We start from the raw sequence: 17,671 nt of genomic DNA on the forward strand, positions 1-17,671 counted from the left end.
TACCTGCACTTGTGCAGTTGTTGTGTGTTTAAGTGTGTTGTTTGTAAGTGAGTGTGGTGAGTTTTCACATGTGGAAACTCTGTCCAAAAGCCCTAACTATCCACATCATGACCCATAGGCATATCCAGCTCTTTCTGCCTCTTCACAGGGGGATGTCTGGACAAGATGCCAGAAAGAAATCAGAAAGGCTTAAACGATAAGTTTAACTCAGTCTTTCTTCTCTCCTGTGGGTTTTTCCCCCTTTTTTTTTCTATTAATATTTTTAGTTTACTGAAAACCCTTGCACAAAGCCCTTTTACTTTTTAGGCCTGAGTTTAGCTCCTGCAGGTACAAGTTGTGCAGAAACATTTCTGATAAGTGTTTGATGTGGTTGCAATGGGCTAAACATAAAGGTAAGGCAGTGTTTATAGTCAAGGCAAGGCAATGTTTATAGATAAAGAGAATGTCTCTTCTAAGACCAGTCAGTATAGTTGGAAGACATAGACAAGCTTTCAAACACAAAAGCTGCCATGCACAGATAAAGCTTTTCTTCCTTTTAGCACCTAAAATAGTTGGAGGAAAGTGCGGGAAATAGTGGAAGAGAAGTTTTTCAATTACAGTATAGACTTGGGGGTAAATAGGAAGAAAAAGGTTTATTGCTGATGGGGAAGGTAAAACGAGAAACGTAGTGCAAACTAGGAAGCAAACTAGGAAGCAAACTAAAGAGGGGAAATGGTGGGGATAATGGCAGGGGAAACTTAAAATGCTCCTCATGTAATCATTTCTGGAAGGTTCATTTGTAGAAAATATTGTAGCTGTAAAAATTTCTGATAAGTTCCTAGAAAGAGGCCACTTTGTTTACCACTATGGAGAGTGCAATTGGCTCAGTGTGGACAGAAACACAATGCAGTGTAGGAAAAGAAGAATCTTTTATTGGCTTATATTGTGGGATTATACACTGAGGATCCACCCCAGGATTTTATCATCCTTTAGATTTCCATTCTTGCAAGAATATGACAGAAAAAGGAAAAAATTGAAATGGTGAGGCTAGAAGATCATTTTTGTTTAAAAGCAATCAGGTTATTGAGATCCTACATCACCCTAATGCTATAAAGATAGTCAGCTCAGGATAAGGAGATTGAACAGGACATTCTGGCTTCACTAAGTCTGGTACTTATCGCACTTAAAAGGCTTTTGCTTAAGACCCACTAATGCCTGCTTAACCCGAGATGTCAACTGGAAATGATGCCATAATTTTTTACTTTTTAGTTGACTCTTTATAATTTTCTTCCTGAATATGCAGCATAAACAACATGAGGGGAAGCCTCACTTTCAGATATTATAGATACTGTGCTGTAGATAAAATCTAGCTTTTCTAATCTGCAGTATCAGTCCTGTCCCACAGTGTCCTACAGTTTTAAAACCTGCAAACACTTTTCTTGACGTTTAGTTCATTGCTGAGAATGGATGTCCTTTGTACCATTGGATACTCTAGTGGCTATTTCTTGTACTTTCACAAGTCCCTTCCATTCTAGGTACACGCTGCCAGCCATTGACTTTGTCTTTTGATAGCAGTGGGATTGGGATAAAGACACTTTGTATACCAAGGAACAGCTGAGTCTTCAGAACATATCTAAGACCAGTTATAGCTAATATCAGGAGATTGGTCTTGGCAAATTACTTACTTTCATATCCTTACATCACTGCCAAAACTGAGGTATGCAGTTTCTGGAGTCTTCAGAAAGATATGACTGTGCAGAAAGGAAGAGAAATGAGCCAAGTTCTAGTGTCCCATTTTCCTCACACCCCCTCCTGCCCCAACACATCCTTGCAGGATGACAGCTGCATTACATCCTCAGAAACACTTTAATTGACCTGATAAAGACCAAAGAGAAGGCACAGTTATATTTGTACTTCTCTGGGACCTTCCCAGCATTGATTACTGATTCTGTCATCACTCTGGCACTTCTGAGCAATGGTAGTCCTCTTGCTGCTGCCAGACTCTCTGTAAACAGTTGTTCAAACACTTTGTTTGAAGGTTGCCTCATAAAAAAGAGTCCCAGTGTTCAATGTTTGAGTGCCCTCAGATTCTACTGGAGAGCTCAGCATTGCCTACTAGGGGTACAAGGTAATTTTCTGGATTTGGGACAACATCTTCTCATGTCTTTTTGTTAAATGTGTTGATCAGAAAGAAGGCAAAGAGCTTGTCATGATGCTGTTCTTCTCAGAAGACAAATGTTATTGTGGGAGCAGCACTGTTGACCTTTGAGAGGTCCAGCACTTCCTTGAAATAAATAGGGAAACTATACATGTTGGACAGAATATGGCCTTCTCCACCCTGCTTTTCTGTTTAATTATGAAAGGCCTAATTTTATCATGATGATGTAATTTCACACCTCTTTTGAAATATTTTTCTTCACATGAATTATGCATTTCACCATTGTTTTATTCCGACAGCATTTGCTAGATGTCAGGTTGGCTTGGGCTAAGAAAATAGGAGGAAACAATGAGACATTGTCAGTTATTCATTTGAAGATGGACTTGGATGGTTAAAGAGAGAAGGAACCCAAAACAATAACATGAAGTTACACAGCTGGCATGCCAAAAGTTACAAAGTGATGTTATTGTGTGGTATCTTGTTTGGAGCTGACTTAGTGTTGCACTATATTCCAGCTTCCTGCATCACAAAACTATCAACACAGTAATAATTGGGAAACCTGTTAGCAGCCAAAAGTCCAGATTTTCATCCCAGAGTTAGGGTAGATAATAGGCTCTGCCTGTATGTGGGAAAGCGCTTATGGAATTGTTTAGTTAGGAGGAAGATGATGAGTACTTGAAACTTGAAATTGAAAGGGAGGAGCCCTTTCTTTTTTTTCTTCAGTTATTTTTTGCATGCTCAGTAGCAATCTTTGCTGAAAGTTTTGAGTTTTGATGCAAATACAAACACAGCTGGCATCAAATTTTAGATAGAAGCAGTAACACCCGTTGCAGAAATCCAGGTGTGGCCACGATTGACACCAGTCTGTCTCTGCATACCCACAGGTTACCTGTATGGACAATAACTTTCTTTAATGTAAGACAAGTTCCTGAAGTCAGAGGGAAGGCTGGAAGCATTAATAAGAGAATATTATAGAGTTTAGTTATGGGTGAGTGATGCTATATCTGCAGTGTACAGGCTAAATTGTACAGGCTTAACTTTAGCATCTGATATTACCCATTAAACAGTGTAAGTATTATCAAAGATCAAATAACTTCTTCTGCTGTTCCATTTACTGTGATCTCTTGACCACATGTTTTGCAGGGTAAGTTTTCAGGGCAGTCTTTCTGTGTGATTTCTCTTAAGAAGGAATATATGATGGCATATTTTGCTTGGAAGCATAAGCTGATTTCATTAGGGTGTTTCTATATCATCCTCCTCACACACCCAAGGAAAATTCTTTTTGAAAGCATGCCTGAATGTGCATCTGCTGCTAGAGGTTTGAACTGTAATAGTTTCTTCTGCTGTTTTAAACTGTTGGTGGTCCATTTAAATAAAAAAATAGGTAATTGCTAACCTGTAGGCAATTGTATATTTGTTTCTTACAGGTTCTAAAATCTAAAGAGTTATCCTCACCAGGACAGCGCTACATCGACAGCAAAGTGGTTAAAACAAGAGCAGAAGGAGAATGGTTGTCTTTTGATGTCACTGAGGCTGTACATGAGTGGCTCCATCACAGAGGTGACAACAAGTGCTCTTTGCTTTCACTCCTGTCCCAACTGCTCCTCCATTAACTCAGAAGTCTTTCAGAGTCATTCCGTGGCTAAAAACCAACTCCACTTACTCTTATGTTTTTCAGACAGGAATCTTGGATTTAAGATAAGCTTACATTGTCCGTGCTGCACCTTTGTGCCTTCCAATAATTATATCATCCCAAATAAAAGTGAGGAGCTTGAAGCAAGATTCGCAGGTAACAAAAGCAAAAAGCTTTTTAAAGTGTTGTGGTACTTACTAATTGAGGAGGGAAACAAGGGGCTGTTACTGTGCCTCTAAAATGTCATTTAGAGGACTGAAAACTTGCTTATTTGAGAATCTTGATTCTCAGCTGCTAGGAAATGGTATTGAAGGCCTAAGGGTAACACTGTATTAGCTGAACTATTCTAAAACCAAACGGCATGAATAAGCTGTCTCATTCTGTACGTGCAGCTTCAATGTCCTTTAGCGTCTGTATTACAGTTTGAAGCATACACAGTGGATACATGTACAATTTTGGATGTAGGAAAGACTTTTGCACAGTAGATGATCCATTGTTAGGTAGTCATGTGAAAACTTGCTGAATGTTTTTTAAATAAACCCTTTGACTGCTGTCCATCCTAGCACTGTAGTGGTTCAAGCTTAGAGGAGTCTCCTGCTGGAAAGTCAAATTAGGGTGGTGTTTGGCACACATGTAAGCTGCTTACATTAGATAATGTGTGTGAGCATGTTACATTTTATGAGTGTTAAGCAATGCTTGTTTAATGCAAATTTCCAAAATATAAGTAAGACAACATTTGGATGCTTTGCTTACAGAAACACCTCTCTTTCCCCTCACTGAATATAGAAGGTCCCAGTCTTTTTAAGTGCCTACACACTTACTTCCAGCTCTTCAGGCACACGAAGTATCTCCAGCTACTCTTTGTTTTTTTTTCCCTCTTTATTTTTCAGTCATGTCAGTACTACTTTAAATTACTCTGAGCAAAGGCATCAGTTGCTTTGGGAGGAGCTGAGCATTAGGTGCCAGACTTCTAGAAATGTCCTACAGTGTTTAACCACTGGTGTATTGTGGGTTGAAGAAACAGGAGCAATATGCCTGTCTATGTGCTTCTGCTTCCAGCAGTGAAAGTCTGATTCTCAGGTGAAGTCAACAGACCTAGTTTAGTTGACAATTATTATCTCTATATATCTATATAGGCACATTAAATTTATTGTAACATATTTGCATATTGCTTCCACGAAGTATTTTTTATGCTGAAAACTTGGCAAAAACTTAAAAATTGGATTGAGTAGTCATTAAGGAACAAACAAGTGTGTGTACTTAGGGTTATGGATATGTGTGCTTTTTATGGACAGCAGACAAGGTGATAAAGAGTAGGTGTATCAAGGTGATCTACTTGATGATCTCCAAAGGTTCCTCCCAACCCCTACAAAGGTCACGTAAGCTCCCTTGTGTTTTTAAGCCATTAAAGTTTTAGTTAAAAAAAAAAAGTTATGTAATTGACAGTGCTATAATTATCTTCCTCAAGTACATATAAACCTATGGCTATGTTAGAAGAAAGCCACATTCTCTTTATGCAGTTCTCATTTATTAAAAAGTATATCATGGTCTGGTTCATTTGTTTTCTAAAGATTTGGCTATGTTCCTTGTTAAGTATTAAGTTTTTCTAACTGTTGTTTCACTGTGTTGGAATTTTTTCTCTAATACATATACTGTACGAGTGATTAAAGCCATTGTGTGTATTTAAAAACTTGCTATGATACTTGGTCGCTGTAATTGCAAATGTTACAAAAAAAAAGTGTATCTTTTTAGTTTTATCTAGTTCATGAGGTTAGTTTTCAAAAGGATCTTAGCAACAGTCTTAACATGAGCTGTTTGGACTCCTAGGAAAGGCTAATACCTTGAGTCTTTTGCCTGTGCTGTTGCCATAATAATCTAGTAAGGCAGTTACTGCTTCAAGAGAAAATAGAAAAAAATTGAGATTGTTGATTGCCATTTCAAGAAGAAATACTTTGATTAATGTTGCCATGGCCATACAAAAGAAGGTGGTAGAATAACTGACTTTCTGAAAAAAAAAAGTAGGAGACCACAATAAAATGGGAGAAAGAGAATTTACAAACATTAGAAAAAAGTAAGTGTGGAAGAGAAGAATAATGGTATGAAAGTGAGAGTGGGAAATGAAGGGGAATTATCCAGGGGTGCTTTATGGTGTTTTATGGTGCTTTATGGTTTTAAGAGCTGCATCACTGCCCTAGGTGAAATGGCTAAAGCCCCACTAATTGGGTCATTTGAAACAAAGAAGTGCAGATGCAGTCACAGAAGTAATCTTTTCTGTCTGGTAAATGTATTGAAATGCCTTTAAATGACTGTGAATGTGGGAGGGCTGATAAAACAGATAACGTGAGAACTGTGAATATCTTAGGGATCTTGGGTTCCAATTTGCCTCCACTTCCTCAGTATACATGGTAGGCTGAGACTGTCATTGCCCAGTTTCTGAAAGAGTATTTTTAAATAAATGGTTTATTTAATATGTGAAGAAAAAGCAACACAATGTTTATCACCAAAATGTATTTTTTGAAGGTATTGATGACTACACATATTCCAGTGGTGATGTGAAAGCTTTAAAGTCCAATAGGAAAAAATACAGTGGGAAGACCCCACATCTTCTGCTAATGTTATTACCCTCCTACAGACTTGAGTCGCAACAGCCCAGTCGGCGGAAGAAGCGTGCTCTAGATGCTGCCTATTGCTTTAGGTAACTATGCATCCATATTCAGTATATTTACATGTTAGTGCCACCATCAGAGGTGTAATGCCATTGCTTATCATCTTTCTTTACAGTTGGCATTTATACAGAGTGTGGACTCTCATTTGTGGACCCACAGGGTCTGTGTGCAGCAGGTTATCTGCTCAGCACTCTCCAATCCTGCAGAGGCAGTGGCAGATGAAGAAGTTTGTGGTCTTAGAAAGCAGAGGCTGAGTTCCATCTCGGATGATTCCCAGATCCATCAGCCCTATAATTACAGCCAAATTATCACCTCCACTGTGTTCACCTGCTCAGAGAGAATCTTTAGAAAAGTAGTTACTGGTCCTCCAGGAAAATGTTTAACTTTGTGTGTATAACTCAGTCCTGCCATGTCTAAGCATCTTATTTCAGTTACAGTATAATCTACCACTGATTCGGTTGTGAGTTTTTGGGACTTGGACTTTACTGCCTGTAAAGCATCACTTAGGGAGCAAGCAACTGGATTATTTTTATTACCAGTGTTGTCATTGTTGTCTCCAATGTATATGTCTGTATTTTATTTCCCAGGAATGTGCAGGATAATTGCTGTCTACGTCCACTTTATATTGACTTCAAGAGGGATCTTGGCTGGAAATGGATTCATGAACCTAAAGGATATCATGCTAATTTCTGTGCAGGAGCCTGCCCATATTTATGGAGCTCAGACACACAGCACAGCAGAGTAAGTAATGATTTGCTAATTGTCAGCTTGTGCAGGGTGAAACATATTTCTAGGACTGGCATCAGCATGGCCAAAGGTATTTATTATCTCAGTAACTAACAATGATGGAATGTGCCCCTATAGAGGGACTTGCACATGCCTCAAGCTAGTGCTAAAGCAGTAGGAATGTATTGGCCCAGAGATATTTCTGGTTTTTAAGGTGTTCATGGATATGACATGGTTGGGTGGATGAAAGGAATGTTCTTTCTGAGTATGAATGTGGTGCAGCTTTAGTTTGGTTAGGAAGGAACCTTGCATTAGAGAGCACGAGTGGAAGACAGTACAATGTGTTTGGTCTGGAGAAGTACTGAGGGAAGCACTATTAGAGTAACAGAAGGGCTGAATCATTCCACATGATTATTACCTACTTTTATGACCTGCCATTTTTCATTGTTCTTTCTTACTGATATGCTAATGTGCATATCATTTCATTAAAATATACTGGTAGATTCAAAATATGCTGGTTACTTCAAAAGCTTTATTCATTCTTGTACACTGAAAATTCATATGCAGAGGGGGAACCTTGTGTTTGGGTTGCTGAAGTCGTCTGAGATGGGACTTTTTATTTGAGAGATAAGGTGTGGTATTTTAGTCAACTGCATTAGGATGAGAAGTATCCTGCTGTGAAGAGCATATTGTCAAAAAGGATATCTAGACAGTAAATGCAAGAGGCAGACATTAGCATCAGAGTTGTCATAAAGCAAGAATTTCACCCTCCGGTCTGTACTGAGAATGATGTCTCCCCTTACTAAGCCTTTGTAGTTGTCTCTGTCTGTGGCATTAGCAATGTCAGCAAGCAGAGGTATAAATACGTAAGTATGTTTCCATGCTGGTGTGGGGTAGCTAAGTACACAGTTTGGAGCAGCACTTGTTTTTAAAGGAAAGAGGAAGAATAACTGTCATGGTCACAAATATGTGGTTTGGATATTTGCCTAAGGAGGCAGAAGTTGCTTAATAAAGTAGTTAGTGTTTCTGTCCTGAACAGATCTTCTGTCTCTCTAAGCTGCAAATGTTGTGCTGAAGTTCTAGGAAAAGGTCACTTGGTGTTTGGCTAACACATTAATGGCATCCTCAGCAATACCTGTGCATCTTCAGTGGGTAACCCTACATACTTCCCTTTCAGAGAACCATGCATATGAATCCAATGTGACATAAAGCACCAGCACTGCTAACTTCATCACAGCTGATTCTCACCGGGAGTAGCGGCAGCTTGAGTCCTGGTGCTTGCAGGGTGGCATGAATGGCACTTAGCAAAATGAAGCCAGAGTGAAAAAGCAGAGGAGGGGATATGCACTGATGGGCTCTCTTCTTCCTTTGGTGCCAAAATCCTGTAACAGTAAATATCAGTCTGGAGGCAGAGAAAAAACCCCTTTGCATTTCTTCTTTCCATATCAGTAGTGTGTGTATTGATTCAAAGGGTTATGCTTTCAAAGCAGGCTCCAGGCTTGTACCTTCTCTGAGGTTTAAGACTGGATGGATAAAACCTTAGGAAACATGGACAGACTGCGACACTGGATGGAAATGGAGAAGCATAAAAATATTACAATCTAGGAATTTTCGAATGGCTTTCAGTGAGCTGTATCTCGAGCACTGTGGGAGGAAGCGATGCAGAAAGGAATTTGCTCTGCAGTGGCAGGAAGGCAGAGGTAGCTCACTTAATCTCTTTTTTCCTTTCTCCTTCTAGGTACTCAGCTTGTATAACACCATAAATCCAGAAGCTTCTGCCTCTCCATGCTGTGTATCCCAGGATTTGGAACCCCTGACCATTCTCTATTACATTGGCAAAACACCCAAAATCGAACAGCTCTCCAACATGATCGTAAAGTCTTGCAAGTGCAGCTAAAGGATACCCCTGGAACAGCATGATGTGTGTATTAAAAAAATAACCAAGGGAAAAAAGAAAGAGAGAGCGTGAAAGAAGAAAACAAAAAACCCAGGTTCATCAGTGTTAAAAAAAAAAAAAAAACAGAAGAAAAAAAAGCGGTACTAGTCTGAACTTTTTGAAAGTTTGTTGTTTTTTGATTATTTTTTTTAAACTGGCATCTGAAGCAAAACATTGAAGGCCTTATCCTACATTTCACCTAAACATAGTGTGAGATAAACAAGAAGCAAAGTTAAAGGAAATAAAAAACCTTTTAAAAATAAACACTGGAAGAAATTTGTTAGTGTTACTATGTGAAAAGAAAAAAAACAGGAAAATCCCATGAAGTGGAGTTGCTGTATCTGTCCCGAGCCTTACTTGATCTCTCTGTATTGTTACGCAATAGGCATCCTACCCATTCCTCTTAGTTGTAGAGTTAACTGCATTATTTATTTGTGTGTAAAAACTATCAAACGAACATTTCCGTATCACCATTGGAAAAAAGAAAGCCAGCCAATGTGGACAAAGTGGAGACCAAATAAGCTGCCAGAAATGCATACAAAGCCTAGAGGAACACAAGCTCAAACGAATTAAAGAGTAATGGTTAGTTTAGGTCGATTAAAATAGAAGCCAGTTATTACATTATGGAGAAACTCTGCTTTTAAAATACCTTATTTTTCATGCCAGCTGCCTAGAGAGGCTTCTTGTAAGGTCTCAAACCCTTGTTTTAAATACTGAATAATTTACTAATAAAGGACACTCTGTTTCAGTCTCAAAGACAAGTCTATAAGGTTTTTTTTTACTGTAAATGATTTAAAATGTCAGCTTAGTAAACCAGTGAAATATTTAACATGTACTGGTCTAATCTTCAGACCTTAATATGTTGCTGTATAGCTATGCTATGGGAATTTTTTGTTCTTTTGGTATATGTAACCATACCTAGAGTATTACAATAGGTAGGTAGTAAAAGCCAGCTTAATTGGAAACATATCTGTAGATCTCTATTTGTAAACTATTAAAAAATTAAGTACTTTATGTGTAATGTGTAAATTTTCACCATATTTTTGTACTCTGTAATACTGTCAGCTCTTATGAGTTTGAATTTGAATTTGGGGCTCTTTTTGATCACTCAGAATCATGTGTTTCCCTCTAGCTGGCCAGTATGAGTAGAGTCCCTATATTTTGACTTGCACTACAAATACATGTTTTATAATAATTGCTATACATGTGCTTTGTATATTGTTCATCACTATGACATAAGCTACCTGACTCCATTTGTTTTTCTGTTTTATAAAAAGGATGGGTTAAAATTATCTCTCCCCCCCCTTCCTCCCTTCCCTCCTCGGTCGTCCCCGTTCGTAACACACGAATCGTGATGTGGTTCTGATTCCTGGACCTTTTAATTTCCTTTATATAGACATTCAAACAGATGGGCAGGGAGCAAGGTGTTGTGAGAAGAGGTGTCCCAGCCTGGTGAGGCAAACCCTTGCAGAGAATGAATGACATTCACCACTGTGCAGAAGGCAGGTAGGAAGTGTCTGCTGCAGAGATGCCCTGAGCAGGGTGTAAGAGGGACCGGTTTGCCACCAAAGGCCAAGTGCTGGCCTCACACACAGCAGGGACTTGACCCCACATTTAATCCATGGGAACAATGATCCATCCCCCTGCTGCAGGTAGCAGAGGTTTGCCTTAAACTTCTGCAGCAGCATGGCAGGCCCCTTTAGGCTATTGGTGTGCATGTAAGGATTAGCAGAATCAGGCTGCTGATTTGGGTTTTTGTAAATTTTTTTTCATTTGAGTTCACATTAGAGCTTCTCTGGAAAAAAAAAATAAAAAGGAACACAAGGTTCCTAGGATTTTGTTGTAGTTACACATTTAAATATTGTAGAGAGAGTAAAAGAAAAAAAAATTAAATCCACATCATACTCTTAATTTAAAAAAAGCCCAAGCCTAAATTAGCGAAAAAATCACAAAGGAGGCACATTCAGTTCTTTTCACATGATGAATGGTTTTTCATAGCAAAGCTGGAAAACTGTGTTAGAAACGTACTGTTTGGATGCAAAAGACATTTTCTGTCAGTGACCTGAGTGGTGTCAGGAGGACACTCCTGAGCTTGATGCTGTCAACTCCAGTTTTAAGAAGTGCAATTTTTTTTGGCTTCAGCGGAACACTGATGCAAAACTGAAGTACCCCAGTGGCTTGCAATATGTAGCTCCTCAGGACTTCAGTAGAGCCTGTACTTATTGCCTAGATGGAAACATAGCCCCACAGATGATCTAATCCCACCCATTGACTCAGTGCAGAGGAGGAGGTATGTTAGACATCTGAGTTATTTAGTGAGTTGAGATGAACAATTGAAAAATCTGCCCTGCTAACACTTGCTTGAGCCAGACTTACTCCAGTGAGAAGATGCACTGAACTCAGTGAAACTCCTCAGGGTAGTAAATACTCTGGATTTTGCTGCATAGAGCAGCAAAATTAGTTTTATCAGGTTCAGTATGAGAACTGTGTTTTTGTTGGACAGGAAAGGAGGCAAGGATGAACACATTTTTAAAAACTTCAAAAACATTTTTGCAATTCTCTGTTAATGGGAATGCAGCTCAAAACCTCTGAAGCTTTGAAAAAATGGCACAGGAGATAGCATAGTAGTCCAACTATACTGACTATGCGCTGGACGCAGTTGATAATTTCAGTTTGGGTTTGGAATTTTTCTCTAATATTGTGTTAAACCTTATTTTTGTAAGTCATTACCCCAAAGCCAAGTGCTTCTTTTAAAAGAGTTTTTTGTCCTCAAAATGCACTGATAGTATTGGAAATACTCTATTACAAAGCTCCTACAAATATTTTGTTTATTAGGCATGTATTTCCCTTTAATTACCAAGGATGTTAAGCCTGAGCCTACAATGTGCAGAACTCATGAATGAAATTCCCTTCTACTGGGTGGGGTAATGTGAGTCCTAAGCACTCCTCAGGTCTGGTGTAAATCCCCCTCGAATGATGGTAGTTTGAGCAACAGCTCAAGGATTTTGAGCCAGAGGCTTTATCATTACAAGGTAATTGCCACTGAGCAAAGTCCCTGAGAATTGATGGGAAATGTTCAGCACCTTGAAAAATCCCACTCAAGGGGCTGAATGGGGCTGAGGGGGGAATTTTAGCACTTAGCTGGGTGAAGTAGGACAGCGGTTTTTTTTATGCGTTTAGCATCAGTATAGTTGTATGGTTGGCATGGTTTAAAGGAGAAAAAAAAAGGAACTTAAAGGACAGCTGTGTTGTACTTTGGTGATCGATTACTCTGTATTTTAACACATTGTATGTCTGTTTTTGTGGTGCTCTAGTGGTAAATAAATTATTTCAATTATATGCTGTTGTTGCTTTCGTATGGCAGTGTTCTTCTGATGCAGGAGATGTGTCAGTTCTGGCTCAGCTTAATCCCTGCAAGGCCTGTTTGGGTGTGTGATTTTAGTGTGTGTGACCTTGACACAGTTTGGAATGGGCTGAAGTAAAGAAAACCATCCAGGATGAGCATGGACTGTGTCTGCCGTGAGGATTTCTTTCTCCTCAGCCATTGCAGCATATGTCTTGGTCTGTGGACAAGACATGGCTTCTGGTTGACTGCTCTGAGCAGCAATAAGTGCTGTCCCATGTGTGCACAAGACAGGTACTGTCCTGGCAGGAGCAATGTCAACCCACAGCCCCACTGTGCCTTATCCCTCACCAGCATCGTGTCCTGGCAGTCCTGTTATGGCAGGCACCAGGTTTCATGGTATTCCTCTGGTAGATGATCTTAAAAGTAGTTTCCTTCTCATTTCTGTAGTGATGTGGGGGATGTGAAGGTGATCTGTTCCATGATGCCCACACAGTAAATGGTCCCCTGCTATTCTATCCTTTAGAAGAACAGAATAGTCTGCAGTGGGATGAGATGGGATAATGGGGGAGAGGCAAGAGACACAAGTTGGAACATGGCAAATTCTAGCTTCATGACAGGAAAATATTTTTACAGAGAGTCCAAGCCCTCAGACAGGTTGCTGAGAGTGGGCATGACATCTCCTTCCATGAAGATCCTCATGGGCTCAACTCCACACAACCTGCTCCCACTCTGCCTGCTCTGAGGAGGAGATTGGGCTGGAGACCCTGCAGACCCCTGCCCACCCCCACAAATCTGAGTCATAGTCCAGTGTAATCTCTTTCTGTCACTGGCTAAAAGAGAAATGCCAGTGCTCAAATGCTTCAGCTATTTTAGTTTGCCAGCAGCAGCCACATAACCATGTGAAAGGGAGATATTTTCACAGAAAATAATATCCCTGACTTTAAGTTTCTCTGCATGTGCTCTGCAATATGCAAATGCATTATCTAAGCAAGTAAGCATTAAGCAGCCTGGTACTGCAGCTTTTCTTTGTGAGACCTTCTGCAGCTCTAGCCACAAAAACAAATAGAACTGTTGGGAGGAAGGGCTGCAGGGTTGAATTGTTAAAACTGATAAAATAATTTATGAAAATGCTTCCAGACCAGCAACTAATGATGAGAAGGGGTGAGCATCTGCCCTTCCTGGTGCCTTCTCTGGGATCTAAGAGGTGCTTAATATTCCTTAGCATGAATGAAAGAGTATGGTTATGCCAGATTGTTTAGTGTTGTTGCGATTAATTAGAACAAATGGATGCTGTGGTCTCTGAATATGTGTTTAAAAAAGCAACTTGGGAATGAGCATTAAAAAGCTGCCTGACAGTTATCTGCCTTAATTGATTTAAGTCAGTTTATACTAAGATAAAATTATGGTTCTGCAAAAATTGACAGATACTTTTTTGCATTCTAACTATTTTTAGCTGCCCAGCTATGTCTTTTGACATGAATGTAATCTGCCAGCCCCATTCTTAACCAAGGAAGCCCTTCTACAGTAAGGTGAAAAACTTTGCAGTTCTGTCTACTTTATTTCTGAAGTGAGTGAAAACCAAGAGGATTTGAGAAGGAATTTTGATTGGAAATTTTAGATGGTAAAGTGGCTTTAGTGCCTATAACTAAGAGGAATGAAGTAGAGGGAACACAGTGTGCTAAGAGAGATTTTATAGCATGGGTCTGAAATGGTGGAAGCTCTCCCACAATAATGAGATTTATGCAGAATTTTTTGATGCTGGGCTTGTCTTTTCCTTTCACTAACACAGACTCTCCACTGTATCAGTGAAGCCCTTGCTGCTCTGCTTGAATCAAAGTGTGGTTAATAAATGTGGAATATTCAATATAGGAAAAAACCTAAACCATATAAATGTCTTGAAAACCATTTTTTAGGCCAAAATCTGCCTCTTAGATCAGATGGAACAGTTTCTGTGAGGATGCATGAGTTCTGGAAGAAAATAAACCAAGAGGTTATGTAATTATATCTGGTTATAAAGTAGATGTGAAGTAATGTAGTTGGCTTGTCAGTGGGTATGGGTGTAACAGTAATTTCTTCATCTGTATAAAAATAAAATTAAATGGAACAGAAAGCTGATGAGAACTTCCAATCAAATTTGATATGCTCATTTAATGAAGTAACCTGCTGGAATCTAATACAGAACCCTTGGGGAATAAACCTTTCTTAAAACATATGGATGTCCAAGATACAAATATTTCCTTTGCATGGGGTGTTTTTGTGCCAAGTCAAGATAATGGCAGGAATGGTGGAATTGTCAGTGGTCACTCATCTCTGGGTCTGCTATAGGCAGGACCCAATTAAAAGATCCTCACTACTCACACTTCCCAGAAGAAAGGGAACAAGGAAGGTACAAGTAGCAGCCATGACCTGAATCTCCTTTTGTTCAATGAAATACATCATGAGGCTCAGAAAAGAGTTCTTATGATTTCATCTATCTAATTAGAGGTGGATAAACCAAAATGTTTGCATGCAAGTCTGCATTTTTTACCAAAGTAAAAAACCAAGTCTTTGTGGTTCTCATGCAGTGTTCCAATCTGAACCAATTACAAAATTCAGTTAGGTCCAACCCTTGGAACTGATTTGTATCCAAATTCTAATCACCAGATTCACTGCTGGGGTGTTAGGCATTTAGCTTAAGATGCCAGAAGTTTTTTCATTTTAACAGCTCTGAGTCTGCAAGTTACAAGTTTCACAGAATAGTCTTGTAATTTTTGCTATTGCTAGTAATGGCAATTGGAGACAGTCAGAGTGTCCCTGCACATCACAGTGATTCCCAGAGAACTGGTAGTGGGACACCACACTTTGGGTCACCTCATTATTTAGTGCTTAAAGAGCAGAATTATGGGAATACATGATGGGGTTTTTGCCACCTGATGGAATGCATGAAATTAATTGATGGCTTCATTCCAGCTCCTATTGTAAACTTGTTGGCAGTCTGCAAGGGTTCGCAGACTAATTTCATCCATCAAAAGCAGAAAATACATTTATCTGAAAAAAGCCTGATTTTTTTTCCTTTGGAAAAATGTAATTAGAAAGGAAAAAAATATCCAGCAGTTCATGAGCAAGTTATGCATTCCTCTGCAGTGTGTAACCTGTTCTCAAAGAGGTGGTCTGGATCAGTTTGTAAAAGCTAGATTTGGATGTATTCTGAAATATATTGTTTCCTCTGCTTCTTCTGTGTTATGCTCACTTATAAAAAAAGGCAAGAGTGTAAATAAGGGTATGAGGTGACTTGATTTTTTTCACATTGATATCCATGTATCATGGATAACACAGGAGGTGAATCACTGCAGATCTGGAGTGTCAAAACAAGCCAACCAATGTATGCAAAGTTGGATCCCAGAAAGTGGAGCAGGAAAAATGAACACAGCAGAAGGTTCATGTCAGCATAAAGTATAGGCCTAACATAAAGCTGCAGAAAAACTGGACTCATTTTTATTGTACTTTTTGCTTTGGACTTGGCTGTGCATCCACAGCATAAAAGGCTGTTCCTATTTCTCATCCTTCACTCTGAACAAGGATGACCTTAGGGACATAGGAGTTTACCTATGAATAACTGAAACTCACTGATACAATTTCAGATCATTCTCAGTGAGGAGACATTATTTAAAAGAGCTTTTAATGAGACCTTGCTTAACTTTTTCTGTGGCTAAGCACCCTTAGCTGCTCTCCTATTAAAAGTTCCTCCATTGCTTTGTGGTAACAGATGGTGGCTGTGAGGTAGTTGAAATACCCATGTGTGTCCCAAGGACTGAAGAAGCATTAAACTCTTGGGTTTCTCTGTGCTAGCTGCAGGGCTGTAACGTGCCAGGTGCTCTGCAGACCAGCCACAAAACAGGACCTGAAATGCACTCTCAGCAGCGGGCCATCCATGTAAATAATCCAAAAATATTGTGTCTTTTCTCCACAAGACTCTCACGGACTTACTTCAACCAATAAAGCTCACTGATCAGACCTCTTCCCCCCTTTTAAGCAGTGTAGGAGGAATCAGTGAGTCTCACCCCAGGGAAAATCTATGCTCAGAAGCCAGTGGTATCCATATGCAAAAATGGGTTGCAGATATGAAAAGCCCATCTACACACCTGCAAGCAAGAATGCATATAGCAAGAAAAGAATCAATTCATGCTTGAGCCTGTTCTGTGGATGCACAGATTACAGTGGACTTCTTTAAAATTTGCATTGGACTGCAATGTTTTTATAGTTTTTTTCTGTATTCATAAGCCTTTCTCTCTGACTGCTAAGTATCTTTCTACTTTCTGGACAGCTTCCCTAGTTATATTCTTAGCAGTCCTACTATATGGCCCCTGAGAGTTAAAAGCAAAACTTCCAGGACTTTCACTTCTGGGTTGCTCCAGCCATAGCAGGTTGTTTCTGTAACTTGTGTTGCTGGATGCAGGAAATGACTTTTGGAGGCAACTGAGTTGAACTGACTGGTCTTATTTCCAGCTCTCTGACTTTAGCTTTACTCCAACACAACTATTTCAACAGGGGACACACCAGGCTTTAAAGTCATTTGTATAAGAACAGTCAGGCTCAGTTTTCGATTTTACTGGTGACTTCATACAAAGCACATGTGTTTGTAAGGCATTCAAACATTGTTTGTCACAGTAGCCTACATGAAAAGCATCTATATTACACATTTGAGTTTATATTTGAAATTTAGAAAGATGTAGAATATGAAAGTTTTCTGAAAAAGGAAATTGATCTTATAGTCACTTAAGTTGGTTTATTTTACAATGTGTTGCTGATGGTTTTATTTTATCCGACAGCATTGACAATATCATTCCTTAATACTGGATTGAATTCTTATGATGCATTTATTATATGGGTATATTATATGGCTATAGCTAGGGGAAACTATTCATTCAGGTGCTTTTAGATCTTTTTCAAATAATTTTGAAGTTGAACAATTGATACTGGAATTAAGCCCAGAGATAAATTTATCTGCAAAGTTTTATCAGACTCTGTGGCTATATCTTCAACTTCTGAGAGAACAAGTAAGTATATTTGCCTTAGAGTCTCCAATCAGAAATGGAGCTCATAGCACCAGCATAGCATTTCAGAAGTTCCTTCAGAAGGGCTGTGTGCTCGTTCTGCTTGAGAGCAGATTTCAGTCATTTGTGCTTTAGGTTGTTACAGTCATGTACTCAGATTAGTATATCAAGTCTCATTTCAAACATGAAAGCAA

At 39.2% G+C, this 17,671-nt stretch overlaps 1 protein-coding gene across 1 annotated transcript in view; it reads left to right on the forward strand.

The window, feature by feature from the left end:
- Positions 1-12,437, forward strand: part of TGFB2 (transforming growth factor beta 2) — a 70,286-nt gene extending 57,849 nt beyond the window's left edge. Inside the window, exons 3-7 of the mRNA XM_008496577.2 lie at positions 3,565-3,697; positions 3,816-3,926; positions 6,291-6,465; positions 7,024-7,177; positions 8,901-12,437. Coding sequence (XP_008494799.1) covers positions 3,565-3,697; positions 3,816-3,926; positions 6,291-6,465; positions 7,024-7,177; positions 8,901-9,059 — 732 coding nt within the window. The 3' untranslated portion in view covers positions 9,060-12,437. The remainder of the gene's footprint in view (positions 1-3,564; positions 3,698-3,815; positions 3,927-6,290; positions 6,466-7,023; positions 7,178-8,900) is intronic.
- Positions 12,438-17,671: the final 5,234 nt, after the last annotated feature.

This window comes from Calypte anna, chromosome 3 (genome assembly GCF_003957555.1).
Source record: "Calypte anna isolate BGI_N300 chromosome 3, bCalAnn1_v1.p, whole genome shotgun sequence".
Lineage (NCBI taxonomy): Eukaryota > Metazoa > Chordata > Aves > Apodiformes > Trochilidae > Calypte > Calypte anna.